Source organism: Ictidomys tridecemlineatus, chromosome 2 (assembly GCF_052094955.1).
Source record: "Ictidomys tridecemlineatus isolate mIctTri1 chromosome 2, mIctTri1.hap1, whole genome shotgun sequence".
Lineage (NCBI taxonomy): Eukaryota > Metazoa > Chordata > Mammalia > Rodentia > Sciuridae > Ictidomys > Ictidomys tridecemlineatus.
In genome coordinates this window covers 46138599-46155185 of record NC_135478.1, presented here as the reverse complement: position 1 = coordinate 46155185, position 16587 = coordinate 46138599, and the positions used below count along the sequence as shown (strand labels likewise).

General features: G+C 42.2%; 1 protein-coding gene across 5 annotated transcripts in view; it reads left to right on the top strand.

Moving 5' to 3' along the window:
* Cacna2d3 (calcium voltage-gated channel auxiliary subunit alpha2delta 3) overlaps positions 1 to 16587 on the top strand; it is an 873532-nt gene that overhangs the window by 759211 nt on the left and 97734 nt on the right. For all 5 annotated transcript variants that reach the window (XM_078038406.1, XM_078038403.1, XM_078038405.1 and 2 more), the window contains 2 exons: positions 10328 to 10389; positions 11917 to 11961. In XM_078038406.1, the coding sequence (XP_077894532.1) occupies positions 10328 to 10389; positions 11917 to 11961 (107 nt within the window). The remainder of the gene's footprint in view (positions 1 to 10327; positions 10390 to 11916; positions 11962 to 16587) is intronic.

The window sequence follows — 16587 nt, the reverse complement described above, 5'->3', positions numbered from 1 at the left end:
TCTGATCATGAGGTTCTCGTGAATTCCTTCTCATCCTACATGTCCTATCTCTTTAATGAAGAGTTCCCTAAGTGTACCTCCTGGTTAGATGAGCAGTTCTTGGAATCATTTTAAGATAACTAGGGTCACCTAAGTCAATCAGTCCACATTATCTGGAAAAGACAGACCAAAATGAAATATTCAGATAATCAGAAACAATACTCTGGATTGTTTGGATGGATAATGGCCGGTGACTTATCCTGCAACCTCAAGTGTACACTTTATCTCAGCAATAAAGTACTGAGCGCGTGCTCAGACTCAGTTCTGAAAGCCTCTTGGTTTGACTGTGTAGGTTGAAATCAAGAGTGAAGAGCATTTCCAAACAGGAGGTTTGGATCCACAGCAGACACCTGTGATCCTTAGTCTCTTCAGATATCAAGTGTGGCTGGGAGTGGTAAGAATTAGCAGTAAAGTATCTGAAGCCTCTAGTGGATACCTGGCACATAGTAGGAGCTTCAAAAATGGTATTAATGATTGTCCTAACTCCTGCCATTATTTTTACATGACATCATTTCTACCATCCAATTTATAAAATAATTTCCCTTATGGACTAGGTCTTATATAATGTGGAGACGTGTCTATTGAGCAGGGAAAAACATTTTGTGAATTAATTTATTTGGAAGTAAAAGCATGATGAATTCCCATGCTAGAATGATGAAGTCTTTGAGGTTGGTGTGTGTGCTGGGGTGGGGGGGGGAGGGGATTCGTCTGTCCCAAAGTCCATAAGCTGGACATGCTGTGGCAAAATTCAGAAAAGTTCCCATCTGCCTTCCATCGGGATGGGTCAGAAACGGGATCGCACCTTTGCAGCAGCTCGTACCCAGTGGGCTGGCTGCTCTCCACTCCTGCCCAGTTCCCCTTATATGGACCCTGTGGCTGCCACCTAGGCATTTCCAAAGCACAGATCTGTTCATATCGTTAGATATGAACACCCTTCTTTCCCCTGACAGAGAATGTTTTCCTAGCTCTCCACCACCCTCAAGATAAGGTCCATACCACCTCAGTGGAAAAAACTGTTCTCCAGAGAGAAATAATTGATGTCATAGTGAGCACAGCCTCAGACTGCAGTGACTCACTCAGTGTGCATCCCCACAAGAGGACTCCAGGCAAGTCAAGTATTCATAGGGCTTTGTCGTACAGGTGGTCTTACAATGTGGGGATCTGCTTGGAATTGGGCTCCCTTAAGACTGGTGGACTTGTCTTGAATCTAGGCTGAACATTGATTATTTAATAGCCAGTTTCCCTATTTGATCCATTTTATCCTAATAAGGAGAATTATTTGATCAGACCTGTTCAGAAATATCGATGTTTGGAATAAATTCCTCATGAACTATTTTTACTGACATTATCTTTCTGGAACACATTGTGAAGTCATAACAGAAAAGTTGATGGAGGTGGCCTTGGTTCCCAGCCTGAATTAAGCTACAGATGCAGACTTTAGCCCTCCCAGGGCTCAGTGTGAAGCAGAGGTCCCTCTGGGTCATGGTGCACTGTGACCCGAAGCCAGAGGTTGCCTCATTTAACTAATCAAAAATATTTTCTCTGGCAATCCTATAAATTTTTTCAATTGAATTTTCTTTTTTAAAAAATATTTTTTAGTTGTCAATGGACCTTTATTTTTCTTTCCTTTTTTAAAATTTTTTAATTTATTTATTTTCCAATGAACCTTTATTTCATTTATTTATATGCAGTGCTGAGAATTGGACCCAATGCCTCACACATGCTAGGCTCTACCCCTGAGTCACCTCCCTAGCCTCTCCATTGAATTTTCTATATACTATTGTCTAGATTTCTGCTTCTGTTGCAGTGTCAAATAACTTGGAGTATCCAGGTCATATTCTAGCTGGCACTGGACTTGGAGGGTCCTGGATTCACCACCATTGCCACCCAGCTCTGGAGGGAATTTGAGTCTGGCAGCTTTGAAATAAACTCAGGGTCCCTCCATTGAGCTGGGTGTGCTTGGTCAAGTCCCTTTCCTTCACGGTACCCAGTAACATGAGCCTGAGGACTGGGGGTGTCCCTCTGCTCTGTGAGTGACCCGCCCATAAAAATATTTTACTGCTATTTGGTATTCAATACACACAAACATCCAGCTCAGAGATGCTTGGCAAATACATGTGGCCCTTCTCCTATGGGTTTGGAAACCTTTAGACATCTGACCCCCAGTTTGGTTATAATCTCTTTGGTAAATGTTATTAGCTAGTAGACCTCATAAGAAGTTATTAACTAGGGAGCTATGATCGGAAAGCTTATAATTTTCTTAATGGACATTGATTTGTGCAGCCCTGATTAAAATACAATGAAACCCAAGGCTTAAGTGTTTTATTCTGAAAAGTTGAAAGGGTGGGAATGGACTCTAAAAATGTATTGGCTTGAAAATTTATTGAAATAATATTATTTGACGAGTTTTGTGAGCATAAAATGATCTGACAAAACCTATCCTCTGCCAGCTCCAGTGGCCTGGAGAAGCCAGGGGGACTATAGGTTTCTTCAGATGAGGTCTAGAAAACGGTTTCCAAAATACCTCAGGGGCCCAGAGAAAATTATTATTCCATTCCGCAGCTCTGCTCCTTCTTTTTCACATTGATCCAGTCAAGTAATTAGAACCCCAAATGGAGGAAACAGGTCTAATTGTTCATTGATTCGACTTTACCCAAAGTGACTGTTCCCAAGAAACTCTGACGGACAGGACATAGCTGAAGTGAACCTGAGAGAAATATGTGAGCAAATGGCTCAGGTCTTCCTCCACGTTGTCCGCAGAAGCCAGGCACAGAAAATAGGTAGGGATGCTTCCAGATTAAAATAGGCCTCCAGAGTTAGGCATCTTCAAGGAAAATCCCCCGCTAGGGCCTTGTCAATTCGGTGATAATGGGAGCCCTGCTTCTCCACCCTCCCTCTCACCACAGCATACATCATGTAGCTCTTTGTTATTAAAAACGTGTACATATTAGAAAGATTATCACCACCACTCCTACCACAGGGAATACTTCAGAAGCAAAATATGCAACCAGTTGGGAGGGGGGGTGTTATATTTAAAATATCTGTTCCCTTTTTATCATTAGAATTCTTCTCTCAGCATCAATTAAATTATGAGGTGTGTCTGCTGCTGTGAGCATTGGTCCCCCCTCCCCCACTCCAATTTCTGGAATAATACTATCCAGGCTTTATCAAGATTATAACAAACATGTATTTCTTTTTTTATTTTGGGGGTACCAGGGATTGAACTCAGGAGGACTTGACCACTGAGTCACATCCCCAGCCCTATTTTGTATTTTATTTAGAGACGGGGTCTCACTGAGTTGCTTAATGCCTCCCTGTTGCTGAGGCTGGCTTTGAACTCACAAGACTCCTGCCTCAGCCTCCTGAGCTGCTTACAGGGATTACAGGCGTATGCCACTGCGCCTGGCACCAATATGTATTTCTTTGTTCTGAATATCTTTCTAGAGATTGTCCCTGCTTGATTTCTCTCCATGTATCCTCTTTTAAGAAAGCTTTTGGTTTTGCCAGCCTGACACCCGGGGTGGGGGGGGGGGGTGCAGGAAGACAACTGCCTTTTCTCCCCCACTCATCTTTGTGAGGATCCTCTGTTCTCAGTTTCACCCAAATTAGTCCCAGGATTTCAGTTGCCTTTTTTTGGGTCCAACATTCCATCATTGCAATTCATTAAAAATCTTCACATGAAATATTTAACAGATGAGTTATGTCATCATTCACATGATGGGTTTAAATCGTTATTCACGTGGTAAGTCCTTTTCTCCCGGACATCAGCAGACCTCTGGGATGGGCTCACATTGGATGTGAAGAGAGGTGAAGGGATCTTTCCTTCAACACTCCAGAACCGTGACTGGGTTCCAAACCCGGGGTTAATTGTAAAATAGTCCAAAGAAGTGACATTCAGATGTGTTGTTAGTTCTACTTGACGATTAAGTATTTTGAAAACAAACAGAAGAAAATATTTCAACAAATGTGGCTTGGCAAACAGCTATTATGGTTGACTGTTAATTGAGGCAAGTTGGAAACCAAAAGTGCCACATTTTGTTATGCTCATTCTTTGCCATTGTGCACCAAGAAATAAAAATTCAGAGAGACCATCTCTAAGAGACTCAGTGTGAGATATTTACCTTGCTCTGTAAAAATAACCACTAGCCTGCTTGAGAAATATGACCAGCCAGCGGCCTTTCTCTGGAGAAGAAAACCCAGATGGACATTTATTCACAGAATTTGGATTTGAGAGAATGTTCTACTCCTAAGAAAGCAAATGCATGGGAAATCCTCAGCGGGTATTGCATTTATTATTAACTTACTGTAGTTTTGCTTTCCCTAATAAAGAGATAGTTTTCTACTGTAGGCTCTATCAATGGGATAGAATCTACTAGAAGGAAACTCTCCTGTTTGTGGATAGGTTAGTGCAGAGAGGCTCCGGGAAGTGACTTTCTGCCTTTGCACCAGAAACAAATGGTCTTTGTCCACATTCTGCCTGCTAGTGCCTGGCCATGGAACCACACTTTGTGGCCAAGGAGATGTGGACCTGATAGCACCAGTGTCAGGGACAGTATTTTTCCACTCTGCACCCTGGCATGTCTAGCCTTGTCCTGAGTGTGCATAAATGATCACAATTCCAGAAGGGAGGAGAGTTTCAATGGTGGAGCACCTCTTTCAGTAATTCTGAAGGGAATAGATTCATTTTAAGAGCTTGCTAGTTGACATCATGATTTTATAAAGCATTTACTTACTGATATATCCTACCCTAAAGAACATTTCCAGCTGTGAACCATTTGGATCTATCATGGATGTGTTTTCTGCCTGGTCTTAACACATTGGCATGAAAGGTGTATTGGCTGTGAACTACAAGAATAAGAAGTTCTAGAAACAAATCATAATGTGAATGATTTGCACATCGTGCTCATTAGTCTCATGGATCCTTGTTTCACAAAAATTCTGTTCAGAAGCCAGAGCTTATGTGACTCTCTTTGGGAAGACAAAGTAGTGATAGATTGCATATCAGCAATAATGGGGACAGGATTCACAGCCTGGTGTCCCAGTTTAAAAAAAAAAAAATCTGGTTAGAATTCCTTCATGGTGGCAAGATTGATTTTCTCCATCCCGAATGAGCTCTCCTTGCATATCTGAATGTGTTGTAGGACTGGAGGACTAGGCAAGATTGGAAGTAGGGGTGTTATTGTGAGCTTGCGTGCCAGGCATAGTGAGGGCTATTTTACAAACCGGATTTGTGCTCCTAAGGGTATGTTGCAAGTTGAGGCCAAGCCCACAGAAAATTATTTCTAAATGAATACAATATGAAAAAGTTATTCTATTTCTAATTTTACATGTAACATTGTTATTTCGTGAGTTTCGGATTACACTTGAAGGCATGTCTATTAACGTGATATGAGATGCATGCATGATTTCATCTTGAATGCATTTGAATATAATAGCACTGGAAATGTAATTTGTATTCTCAAATTTTATAAAGCAAAATAAATAAATCTTGGGGGGCGGTAGCCACATGGAGCATTCTGGATTGATTTCTTTGGGGTTCTCTCAAACTAGCGACTTTCCTTTGCAGAGACAAATTGTCTCACACTGTGGCAGTTCAATCCAATCTAAGCTCTCCAAACCCTTGGTATTAGGGTCAGCCTCATTCCATCCACCTCTAGGAGTGATGATGCTGTCGCTCTGTAAAGAGCCTTACTTTCATTCCTTCAAGGACTGTTCCTTCAGTTCTTTTCTGGGATCCCTCGTGTGATTACTGACCACTGTCCAATAGAACTCTGCAGTGAAGGAAATGGTCGAGGTTGGCATGGTCCATATCAGTAGCCTCTATCTTTGTGTGGCCATTGAACTCTTGAAATGTGATTAGTGCAACTAAAGAACTAAACTGTGAATTTTATTGAATGTTACCTTTCGTAGCCACATGGAGCTAATGGCCACCAATTTGGACCGCCCCAATTCAGAGCATTGGAGGTCTCAGCTTTATGCACCTTGATCTGAGTGAAAATCAAATAGTCTGTATGTTTTGGGCTTGTCCAGTGCCCTGTGTCAGTCTAAGGATGCCGAAGTGTGACTCCCTGTAGCAGCTGACCTGCCCTCCTCAGGCTTTAGCCCCTGGCTCTTGTGTCACTCTGTCTTGGTCACTGCAACATACCACCTGGCACTGGGATTCCCATGAACCTGGGGAAAAGGGATGGAACAAGAGAAGAAAAAGATACAAAGTTAGAAGGTTGGGAAAAGAGGATATCTGAAGACACTTCCTTGAAGTTCTGTGAAATGTGCTCCTAAGCTGAATGTCTTCTCAGACCTTCTTGGCCTATGGACATGAGTTGCAAGAACAGTCACCTGAATAATTTAAACCCTAAGAGAAATTGGGTCAGTGAAATTCTCGTTTATTTTTATTTTTCGTAGTTGTTGATGGACAGAATGCTTTTATTTGTTTATTTATATGTGGTGCTGAGGATCAAACCCAGTGCCTCACACACTCTAGTCAAGCACTCTACCACTGAGCTACAGCCCCAGCCCCCAGTAAAATTCTCTTAACAATGGCAATTCTCTTAACAGGGATTCTGCTGTTTTGCTGACTTCCAAAGGCCATCCCAGTATCTTGGCGAGAGGTGTGTGTGTGTGTGGAGGGGTGTCATTGTGCTGGGAGGCTCTTCCTTTATAGTCAAACACTGGGAAGGAACCTATGGAATCATTTCCTTGAGGTCTGTTCAGCTCCTAAGAGGTGATAAGGTTCCACCAAATACTGTTATGAGAAGGAGACTGGGTCTCTGCCCTGTGATAGAGGTTCCCCACAGGGAGCCCTGGAGCTTTCATAATGGAAGTGAAGAGGACCGCAGACTCCAGGGAAAATATGTGGATGATTTTCTGGACTGTCTAAAAAATTTCAAACCCCAGGAATGGCGTTTTTATTTTCTGCCCTCTCCTTGGGACTTGGGTTTCACTAAAGCATTTTCTGTCCTTGTTTTCCTTATTAAATTAGCCAGACTGACTTGAAGCAGAATACAGTGTTATGGCCTGAAATGCTGTTGAAAGGACAGAATAGCGGGGCATGACAAATAGCTCAGGTTCCATTTCGGTTGTGGGGGAGGGGCAAGGAGGGGCACTCACTGATGCTAAAATGTGTTCTCTGATAAAGGTTAAAAACAAAAACAAAAACCATGTGGAACCAAATAAAGGAAAATAGTGATGTTTGAGATGGGATTTTTGTTCTTAATTTTATTGTTTTGTTTTATTTTATTGTAGTTTAAATCATTTTCATGCTTAAGAAATAACAAGCTCAATGCCTGCAACAGTGGCAAACACATTTCATTCTCTGTCTCCCACTGTCCAGGCTCTTTGCCTAGAACTTCCTCTGTAAGCTTTCAGACTGGACTTCTAAAATAAAAAATCTGAGCTGGACACAGTGGCACATACAGTCAGCCACTAGGGAGGCTGAGGAAGGAGGATCACAATTTCAAGGCCAGCCTGGGAAATTTAACAAGACCCTGTCTGGAAATCAGAAGGGCTTGGGATGGAGCTCAGGGCTTGCCTAGCATGCATAAGGCTCCAGGTTCAATCCCTAGGACTTCAGAAGCAGATGAAGTGGAAATCGGATTCTACCACTTCTGTAAAGTAGATTTCAGCTTATTTTTTTCTCTAAAGGGCCAGATTGTAAATGGTTCAGGTTTTGTGAACTATTCTGTCTCTGTTGCAACCACTCAATTCTGTCCTTGTAGCCACAGGCAGTATGTAAACTAAAGGTTGTGACTGCGTTTCAATGAAACTTTATAAAAGTAGGCTGGATTTAGCCAGAGAAAATAGGTTAATCCCTGGCTTGATGCATCTTCTTCAGATGCTTTGGCCAGACATCTAAGACCACTTACCATTTGACCTCAGCTTACACAAGCAGGTCCCCATTCTTCTCAGGCCCCAGAATACACAGTTCCTCCTGTGGGGTCACCATCTTCTCCTTGTTCTTAATGTTGCTATGAGTTGGAGCTCTGTGTTCTACTTTCCACAAAGGTCTCACCAGCTCCCCAAGGCCAAGTCAGCCTGTCTATACTCCACAGTTCTGTGCTTAGGCCTCTAATATAGATTTTTATCATTTAGTTCCTTCTGAACTAGACTTCAAGGGATTGTGGGGTCTCCTTTCCATTAGTACCCAGAAGACAGCTTAGCACAGAGAAGGCCACTGACCCACTAATGGAACTGTGAGTCTCTTAATCAAAAAAAAAAAAAATAGAATGTTAACTTGTAGGTGAAAAATCTTGCAAACCCCAATGCATGCTGGGAAGCCAGGGCCACTGTTGCTGGAGGAGGCCTGGGGTCAGCCAACAGGAACACAGCCAGGTGGAAATGGAACAGACCAGTTTGCAGTCAGGTCTACGTGGGAGCCCTGGCTCAGCAACCCCATGGCCCAGACAGGGAGTGAATGAAAAGTGGGGGAAGTGGTGTCTAGGTTAGGGCATCAGAATCAGGGAGAGGATGCAGCCTACTGGAGAAAGATCAGAGAGACCTGGCCTGAATGATTAATGGGATAGAGGACTGACTCATGAGGAAAGATTACCGCGCCCTGAGGAGCTGGGGTACAGGACCAACAGGGGCAGATGATAGCAGGCTCCAAGTATGTGAGATGGATAAACACCATGGAGTGAGCAGCGAGCTTCATTAGGGAGGTGAAAATAAGGGCCCCGTCAAAGAATGGGAAGGGTGCTCAGAAAGGGCCTGGGAAACTAATGGAAGAACTTCAGAGGTAAGAGGTTAGCCAGGGGCAGCTGTGGACTGTCAGAGCTGGAAACACCAGGGAAAGACTACTGTGGAGTGACTCTCTCAGGGAACCATTGTCAGCCCCCTGAGGAGCTGATGTTACAGGTATATGCCATCATGCCCAACTCCCTCCCTGTCTTTTTTTAAAAATCAGAGCTACTTGTTCCAAGCCCTTCTTCAGCACAGGGCACTCACCTCTGTTGCTGGTGCCTCTAAGGAAATCCCAGCCTGCACCCTGGTTCTCACCTTGTTATCTGGTCCGACATAATGGAGACCAGCTTTATTAGAAGCATCCTACACAGCCCTCATACTCCGAAATCCTTCAGATATTCACGGAAATTTTCTTCAAGCCTGGAAGAACAGCTCAAGATGTATTCAGACCAGGTGGCTCACATCGTGCCTAGTAGGTCTATGGCAGACAATTTACAGAGCCACCAACCTTGACCTCCTCAACCCTTACTGAACAGTAGACTCACCCAGGGACCTTTAAGAAACACCCCAGACCGAGACCCTCACTCCTGGAAATTCTGGCTTAAATGGATTTGGGGGGTGATGACATATGATGAGCTTGTTCATGTTTGAGTTCTGAAGTTCCCCTACATTCCTTCCGCCTCCCAGGGTTTCAGATCACTTGCAGTATCTCTCAATCACAAGAGCGGCTATGCACCATTGCTTTAGGAAGCTTTTCACAGACAAAGAGTCATATAATCTCACCAGAGTTCCTGGGGAGAGAAGACTATTGAGATGTGGACACTAGGGGGCCAGAGAAGCTCAGTCCTGTCATAGCAAAGTGACTCCCTGCTAAATACCCACCTGGGGTCAAGTGCTTTTCAAATGTCATATCTCAAAAGGGCAGGCAAAATGCATGTTTTAGATATCCAAATTCATAGAGCAAGTCATAGCTGAAAGTGGAACTGAAGAAGTACTGATCTTTTTCAAAATGTTTTTATTAGTGCATTATAGCTGTTCATAATAGTGGGGTTCCTTTTGACATAATCATACATACATGCAATATCATTTGCTCCATTTCAATCCCTAGTACTTCTTTCCCTCCCCTCCTCCCTCCTCTGTTCCTCTTTTACTATTTTACTGGTCTTACTTCTATTCATTCATTGTTTTTTAATCTTTGCTTTATAGATTCATTGTGGTATATTCATATACATACACAGACATATTGCATAATTTGGTCAATTTCCTTCTGTACTTATCTTTAGAATATACTTTTTTTAAAAAAAAATCTAATTTCAGCTTGTGTTTGGGAGATTTTTATAGCAAGTATATGAATAAATTTTAGAAAAGTAACGTATCTCCAAAGAGTCATCTGCACTGTTTTCTATTTGTTTTTAGCAAGAGTTCTGTATGTAGAGGTAACCTTAAGAATTTCTTATCTGGAAGAATAAGTTGTGTGCATCCCTGTAATTTTTTTTTTTTTTTGGATATGCTTATATCAGCATCTTGCCCTGATGGGTAATTTTCAGGGATAATCTTAAATAATTATGTAAAGGGATATCTGATGCTCTGTCTTATTTATAATTTGTTCCAGCTGTAGGCATTCAGATGAAACTTGAGTTTTTCCAAAGGAAGTTCTGGACTGCCAGCAGACAGGTAAGGTATAATCAGCATCTTGAAGCATTAGCGACACTGTTATTATACAGGTGTTCACATTTGGGTACCCAGAGACTAAAAGTGCCAGTTTGCTGATGAATGTAAAATAAACTGTCAGCTGCTCAGATATCCATTCATTTCACTGCAAAATAAAGGGCTGTCAACATGTTAGATACCACGTGCTGAGCAAAGTAGGGAATTTGCTCTTAGGAACAGTTTGAATTATAAGGTCAAGATACCAACCTTCTGTAAGGAATTTTTCTTTTACTATTGGGAACTTTTAATATTAGGCTTTCATAGTGACTTCCTCCTAACCTTGTTGTGATGCCTGATTAGTTGAAGAGTTCTTTATTGCAATTAAGAAGACCCTCATATGTGGGCTGGGGATGTGGCTCAAGTGGTAGTGTGCTCACCTGGCATGCATGGGGCACTGGGTTCGATCCTCAGCACCACATAAAAATAAAATAAAGATGTTGTATCCACCGAAAACTAAAAACTAAATATTAAAAATTCTATCTCTCTTAAAAAAAAAAAGAAGACACTCATGTGACTCGTTTTTACTGGGGATTGAACCCAGGGGCACTCGACCACTGAGCCACATTTTGTATTTTATTTAGAGACAGGGTCTCACTGAGTTGCTTAGGGCCTCACTTTTGTTGAGGCTGGCTTTGAACTCTGGATTCTCCTGCCTCAGCTTCCCCAGCCACTGGAATAACAGGCATGCACCACTGTGCCCAATTTGTTTTCTTTCTTACTTTCTTTCTTCTTCTTTTTTTTTTTTTTAATGTATCTGCCTATTTTGGTCAATGGACTTCTCTGAGCTATTCTGCTTGGACATTTTTTTCCCTTCTTTTTGCTAAGAATTCTTAGTGATATTTCTGAGTACATTTTTTCCCTTCTTTTTGCTAAGGATTCTTAGTGATATTTGCTTAGAGCACAAATGGAAAGTGATATACTGATAAACTGCCTCTGCCCATCCAATTCTAAATGTTGAAAGTATCTATCTGAAGGAAATGATATCAGCATATCAGTCCCATGTTCCTTGGGTGTTATCACAAGAGCTAAGATGTGGAATCCAACTAGATGCTCCTCAACAGAGGAATGGATAAGAAGATGGTATGCTATATCATTTCTTAAGTTAAAATACTTTAAAAACTGCAATGCTAAGAACACAGACAAGAATTTTGGTAAGTCATAGGAAACTGATTTAAAATTAAATAATTACATAATTACGTCTTGTTGCCAAAAGATTTGATACCTTTAAAAGATATCATCCATATTGAATGACAACATAAAATAGATGGAAAAAAGCCAGCCCTCCCCAGATTGCTTTATATGTCTCTTTTATGACTGTTTGGAGTTGATATTGATTCTGGAGAGGGGAGCCAAGTCTCATCTTGAAGCCTTCTCTTTGGATGAAATTTGGTGATTTGCATCACAGGCTTTGACTTTAATAGCTAAGTGGCAGCCACAGCAGATGCAGGGACATCCCAATAACACAGTCTCCCTTGTTCTTGCCCCATACAGTGTGCCTCTCTGGATGGCAAATGCTCCATTAGCTGCGATGATGAGGTAAGATGCATCCCTGGCCTTCTTTTGTTTCTGGCCAAGCAAAGGTGATAGACGGCACTTTCTAACAAAGAGAATGCCACTATCAACAAAGCCAGTTCTGACATGTCACTTTGGAGCAATCTCAAGCAAAAGGAGGGGCAGGGGGCAGATAGTTTCTTTCTTTTCTTTTTGTTTTTTTTTCTATTTCCTCCCTCCAATCAGATAGTTTGTTTATAAGGACTCGGGGAATGGAATTTAAATATACCATGGACAGCACTGATAGAATTTGGACATTTTATTTGTAGGAAATAAGATCCACTAGGACTACTCTGTGAAGCTCATATTACCGTTCTCAAGATTTTCCCCTCAGACCTCTCTTCTTTCCATTCTCATAACTACTCAGTGAACTAAGTAGGAATTATGGACCCCTTTTGCAGAAGAGAAAACCAAAGGCTAGGAATAGTTAAGTGATTCAGTTAATTTCCTGCAATAAGCAAACCCAAAATCTGGATTTGAAAACTCTGAAATTCAGAATTTTTCTTTCTAGAATAGTGCTTTTGTCCCCAAATCCTCTTCCTCTCCCTTTCCTTCTTTTGGAAGGAAGAATTTAAATCCCATCCATCAGATATGAAAGAAAAAAAGTGTCACTGCCCTGAGCCTGTCCATCAAATTTACATTTTTTTTTACAAAATCCACTCAGTACACCTCCAGCCCATGCTTTAGAGCAAGGAGAATCATGGTGGCCTCCTGCTTACACTTAGGTAGCTTCTTTTTTCCCTGTATTAGCTAAACATTATCAATACATATACTAAACTTTACAAATAATCATGTTCATTTTCTTTCTGGTTACCACAAGGACATAAGAAATCCTAACCAAACACAATTTCAACCCAGAAAACATAGATTAGAAGTAGACTTCAAAAAAGTATTCAAGGCTGGGCACGATGGCACATGCCTGTAATCCCAGTTGTTTGGGGAGCTGAGGCAGGAGGATCATGAGTTCAAAGCCAGCCTCAGCAATTGAGTGAGGCCTTTAGCAACTCAGGGAGACCCTGACTCTAAGTTAAATACCAAAACATTTTTTAAAAAGGCTGGGGATGTGGCTTAGTAGTGCAGGGCCCCTGGATTCAATCCCCAGTACCAAAAAAGAAAAGAAAAGAACAGAAAATAAGCATAATAAATAAAGGATGAAATTAAAACAGTACACTTTGTCCCTAAGGGTCTGGCTGCAATTTTAAATGAAAATTCTTTTTAAATTTTTTATTATTTTGGTACTGGATTTTAAACCCAGGGGCCCTTAACCACTTAGCCACATCCCCAACCCTTTTTATATTTTATTTAGAGAAAGGGTCTCACTGAGTTGTTTAGGGTCTTGGTTGTGCCACTTGGTTGCTGAGGCTGCCTTTGAACTCGTGATCCTCCTGTCTCAGCCTCCCAAGTCACTGGGATTACAAGCCTGGGCCACCACACCCAGCACCTCAAAATTCTTAATCATGATCACAAACATTGTTCAAGTTTCAGTATGCAGAGTAAAAGCCAATCCATCAGGTTTTCAGTGGAAGCCCAAGTTTTTCTGATCATTAGATCAAAAGTAGTTTCCTTTAGGAAAGAGCAACTCTCTGAAGTTTGCTGATCAAAGCCCTTTCAGTAAGTCCAGGGGTAACTATCACAGGACAGCCACAGAAGCCTCAAACCTGCCCTCTGACTTTAAGACATGCATTGCCACACTGGAATGCTGTACTTACATGCAACTCAAGGATGATGTCAATCGATCAGCATCATGAGGCCCTGAGTTAAGCTCTTTCCTTAGTAATTGACGATACTATTCCTAATCTCAATTTATAGTAATGGAGGATGGTTGGTTGATTAGTTGGCTGGTGAGATGGATGATGGTTTGGATAGTGGATTGGTTGATTAATTAATTGGTCAGTTAATGGTTGCTTGGTTGGTTGGATGGTTGTTTAGTTGGTTGATTAGTGAGGTAGATGGATAAGTGCTTAAATAATTTAATGAATAAAGGCCAGAGGGAGTACTTGTCCTACAATCTTCCTCGAAGTGCCTCGGTGCATCCTCACATAAAAACATAAAAATGGATCCCTACGTAGAGTGTACCTTGCTTCAGTGACTGATTTCACAGGTGGTATAGCATGTGACTAAAAGCACAGGCTATGCAGTTAGATTGACCAGCTTCAGATTGTGACTCTGACAGTAATAAGATGAGTAATCTTGGACAATTTTCTGAGCCTCACTGTGCCTCTGTTTCCTCAACTATACAATGGAAAGAGAAATACCCACCTCATGGAGGAAGAAGAATGAATGAGAAGAGGTATGAAGAAATCCATGGCATCTGGGTCTGAAACCTCAGATGACAATGGCATGTCCACTGGGGCATTGTAAGCTCAGTGGTCCCCTCCTCTCTCCAGGGATCCTTCTTCAGCAGCCATTGGTTTGAACCCCATTTGAATGTCATTTAAAGGTTCCTACTTTGAAAATTAAGATTTGAATTGGCCCTGATTTTTGAACTTGCAATGATGCAATTTTAAATGATCATCCCCTTTCCTCTTTGACCCTTAAATTTTGGTGCCTAGTTGAATTGTTTTATTGTTGTTGTTTGGTTTGGGTTTTTTTTTTTTTTTGTGGCACTAGGGATTGAACCCAGTAGTCCTGTACCACTGAGCCTCATCCCCAGACCTTTTCTGTTTGTTCTAAGACAGGGTCTCACCAAGTTGCACAGGCAGGACTTGAACTTGCAATCCTTCTGCTTCAGCCTCCCCAGTAGCTGGGCATGTGCCACTGCTTCTGGCTTGATATTGTTTTTAAATGGAAAAACCAGCCCTGATTCCCCACCCATGCACATTGACAGTCTCTCAGCAGACTTCTTTCCATGTGTCATTCTCCTGTGAGACCATGTCCTTCCTCTTCCCCAGCTGCCCTCAAATGATCAGGCCCCCATTCACAAACGGCTGTGGGGGCCTATTAAGTTCAGTGCTTCTGGATTCTCCACAGCCCTAAAGAGCTGGCCTAACCTCTCAGACTGATCGAAGAAGCTTTGCCTTAGGTCCCCTCTTGCCACTTTGTCTCCCCATCTGGGCCTTGGCAGGAGTGCCCTGGGCCAGTGGGTGGGATCAGGGAGGCAGGATGCCCTCCCATCTTGCAGGAGAACATCCAAGTCAGGGCCTCCATCCACCATGTGGGTTGAAGATCCTGGCCATGGGGCTGACTGAAGATTTTTAAGGAGCTCTGTTGTCCCCAAGACAAATGTCAACTTCATGACCCATGAGCTAACAGTTCATACACTCAGATATTCCTTCCAGATATGTTTACTGAGCCTTCTTAGGTGCCTAGCTGACCACAAGGGACCAAGTGGGAAGGAAAGTTAGAAATGACCCCAGCACTCCTGGACAGCTCACTAGGTGGCTCAGGAGATCAGCAGATCTAATCAACTGTGACAAGTGCAATGGAGTAACTAACATGCAGGCCAGGGATGGCTTCTCGGAGGAGAATGGAAGTCAATGGAAGATGGAGATGGAAATGGCATTACAGACAGTGCCTGGAGCATGGTAAGGGCGTTATTGGCAGAGAACACCACTCAGGACAAGGAAGAAGGAAGGCCATGCCTACCTCTGATCTCAGCCTGACCCAGCTGTCCTTTCCTCTGTCCCCACTCACCTACCTGGAAACCACCATATCCTGTTGACTGCCACCATTGCAAAGATGGTGGAAGATGATGGGGTGGTCCCTTACTGAGGCATTTGGAGGAATCAGAAGGATCAAAAACTTCATAAAAGATTCAGTTCGGCTCTCTCTTGTTCTAAAGAAATAGAGATGACCAATAGCTATTAATCTCTAAGACACTTGAGTCCCTGTAGGTATTTCCTTCAGCATTTGAAAGACTCCTTCAATTATGACAGGGCAAGGAGTCTGTGGGGACCTCCATGTTTGGAACCACTGAGCCCAGCCAGTGGGTAGGTTGAAGGGTCATTTGAATGCCACTGTGGGAGGGACACATGTGTCTCCTACCAAGCACATCTTCCCAAAGTGACTGCAATGCATACTTTCAAATAAATAAATAAATAAACCAATATTTTGATATGACCGTTGATCTGTCTTGAAAAGATAGAGCAGTTGATGTGCAGGAAGGATCACTCTGCTCCATAATTATTATATTAGGGATCGGGTTGGAAAACCTGGAGAAAAAAAAATATATAGTAAGAAGTGTCACTTTCATGTTCCTGAGATGTGTCATACCCCAATGAAAGAACCCAGCAACCTCGGTCTCTCTCATTAAAATGAAGATAATGTTCAGCAAAATACTGAGTTCTTAAGTGAGTTGTTTCATCCATCAAAACAAATAAAAGTCACCCCCTAAAACACAAGGCAAGACAAAAAGCAACAAATCTCAGACAGTGGACCTCCGAGATTTCCTGTTAAGAGATACATACCAATTTCCCTTTCTGAGAAACTATAAAGTTTTAGCATTAAGATGCTTATAAAATGACATCAGAGATGAACGTTGGCTTTGCAGATGTTGACTGAGCTGGTGTTCTCTGGGAACTTATGGGGCACTGGGTGCAAGTGCTCAGCATATAATATCCACCCTCCCTTTGAATCTTCTCAGTAACCCTGTGAACAGCCCTTGCTATCTCC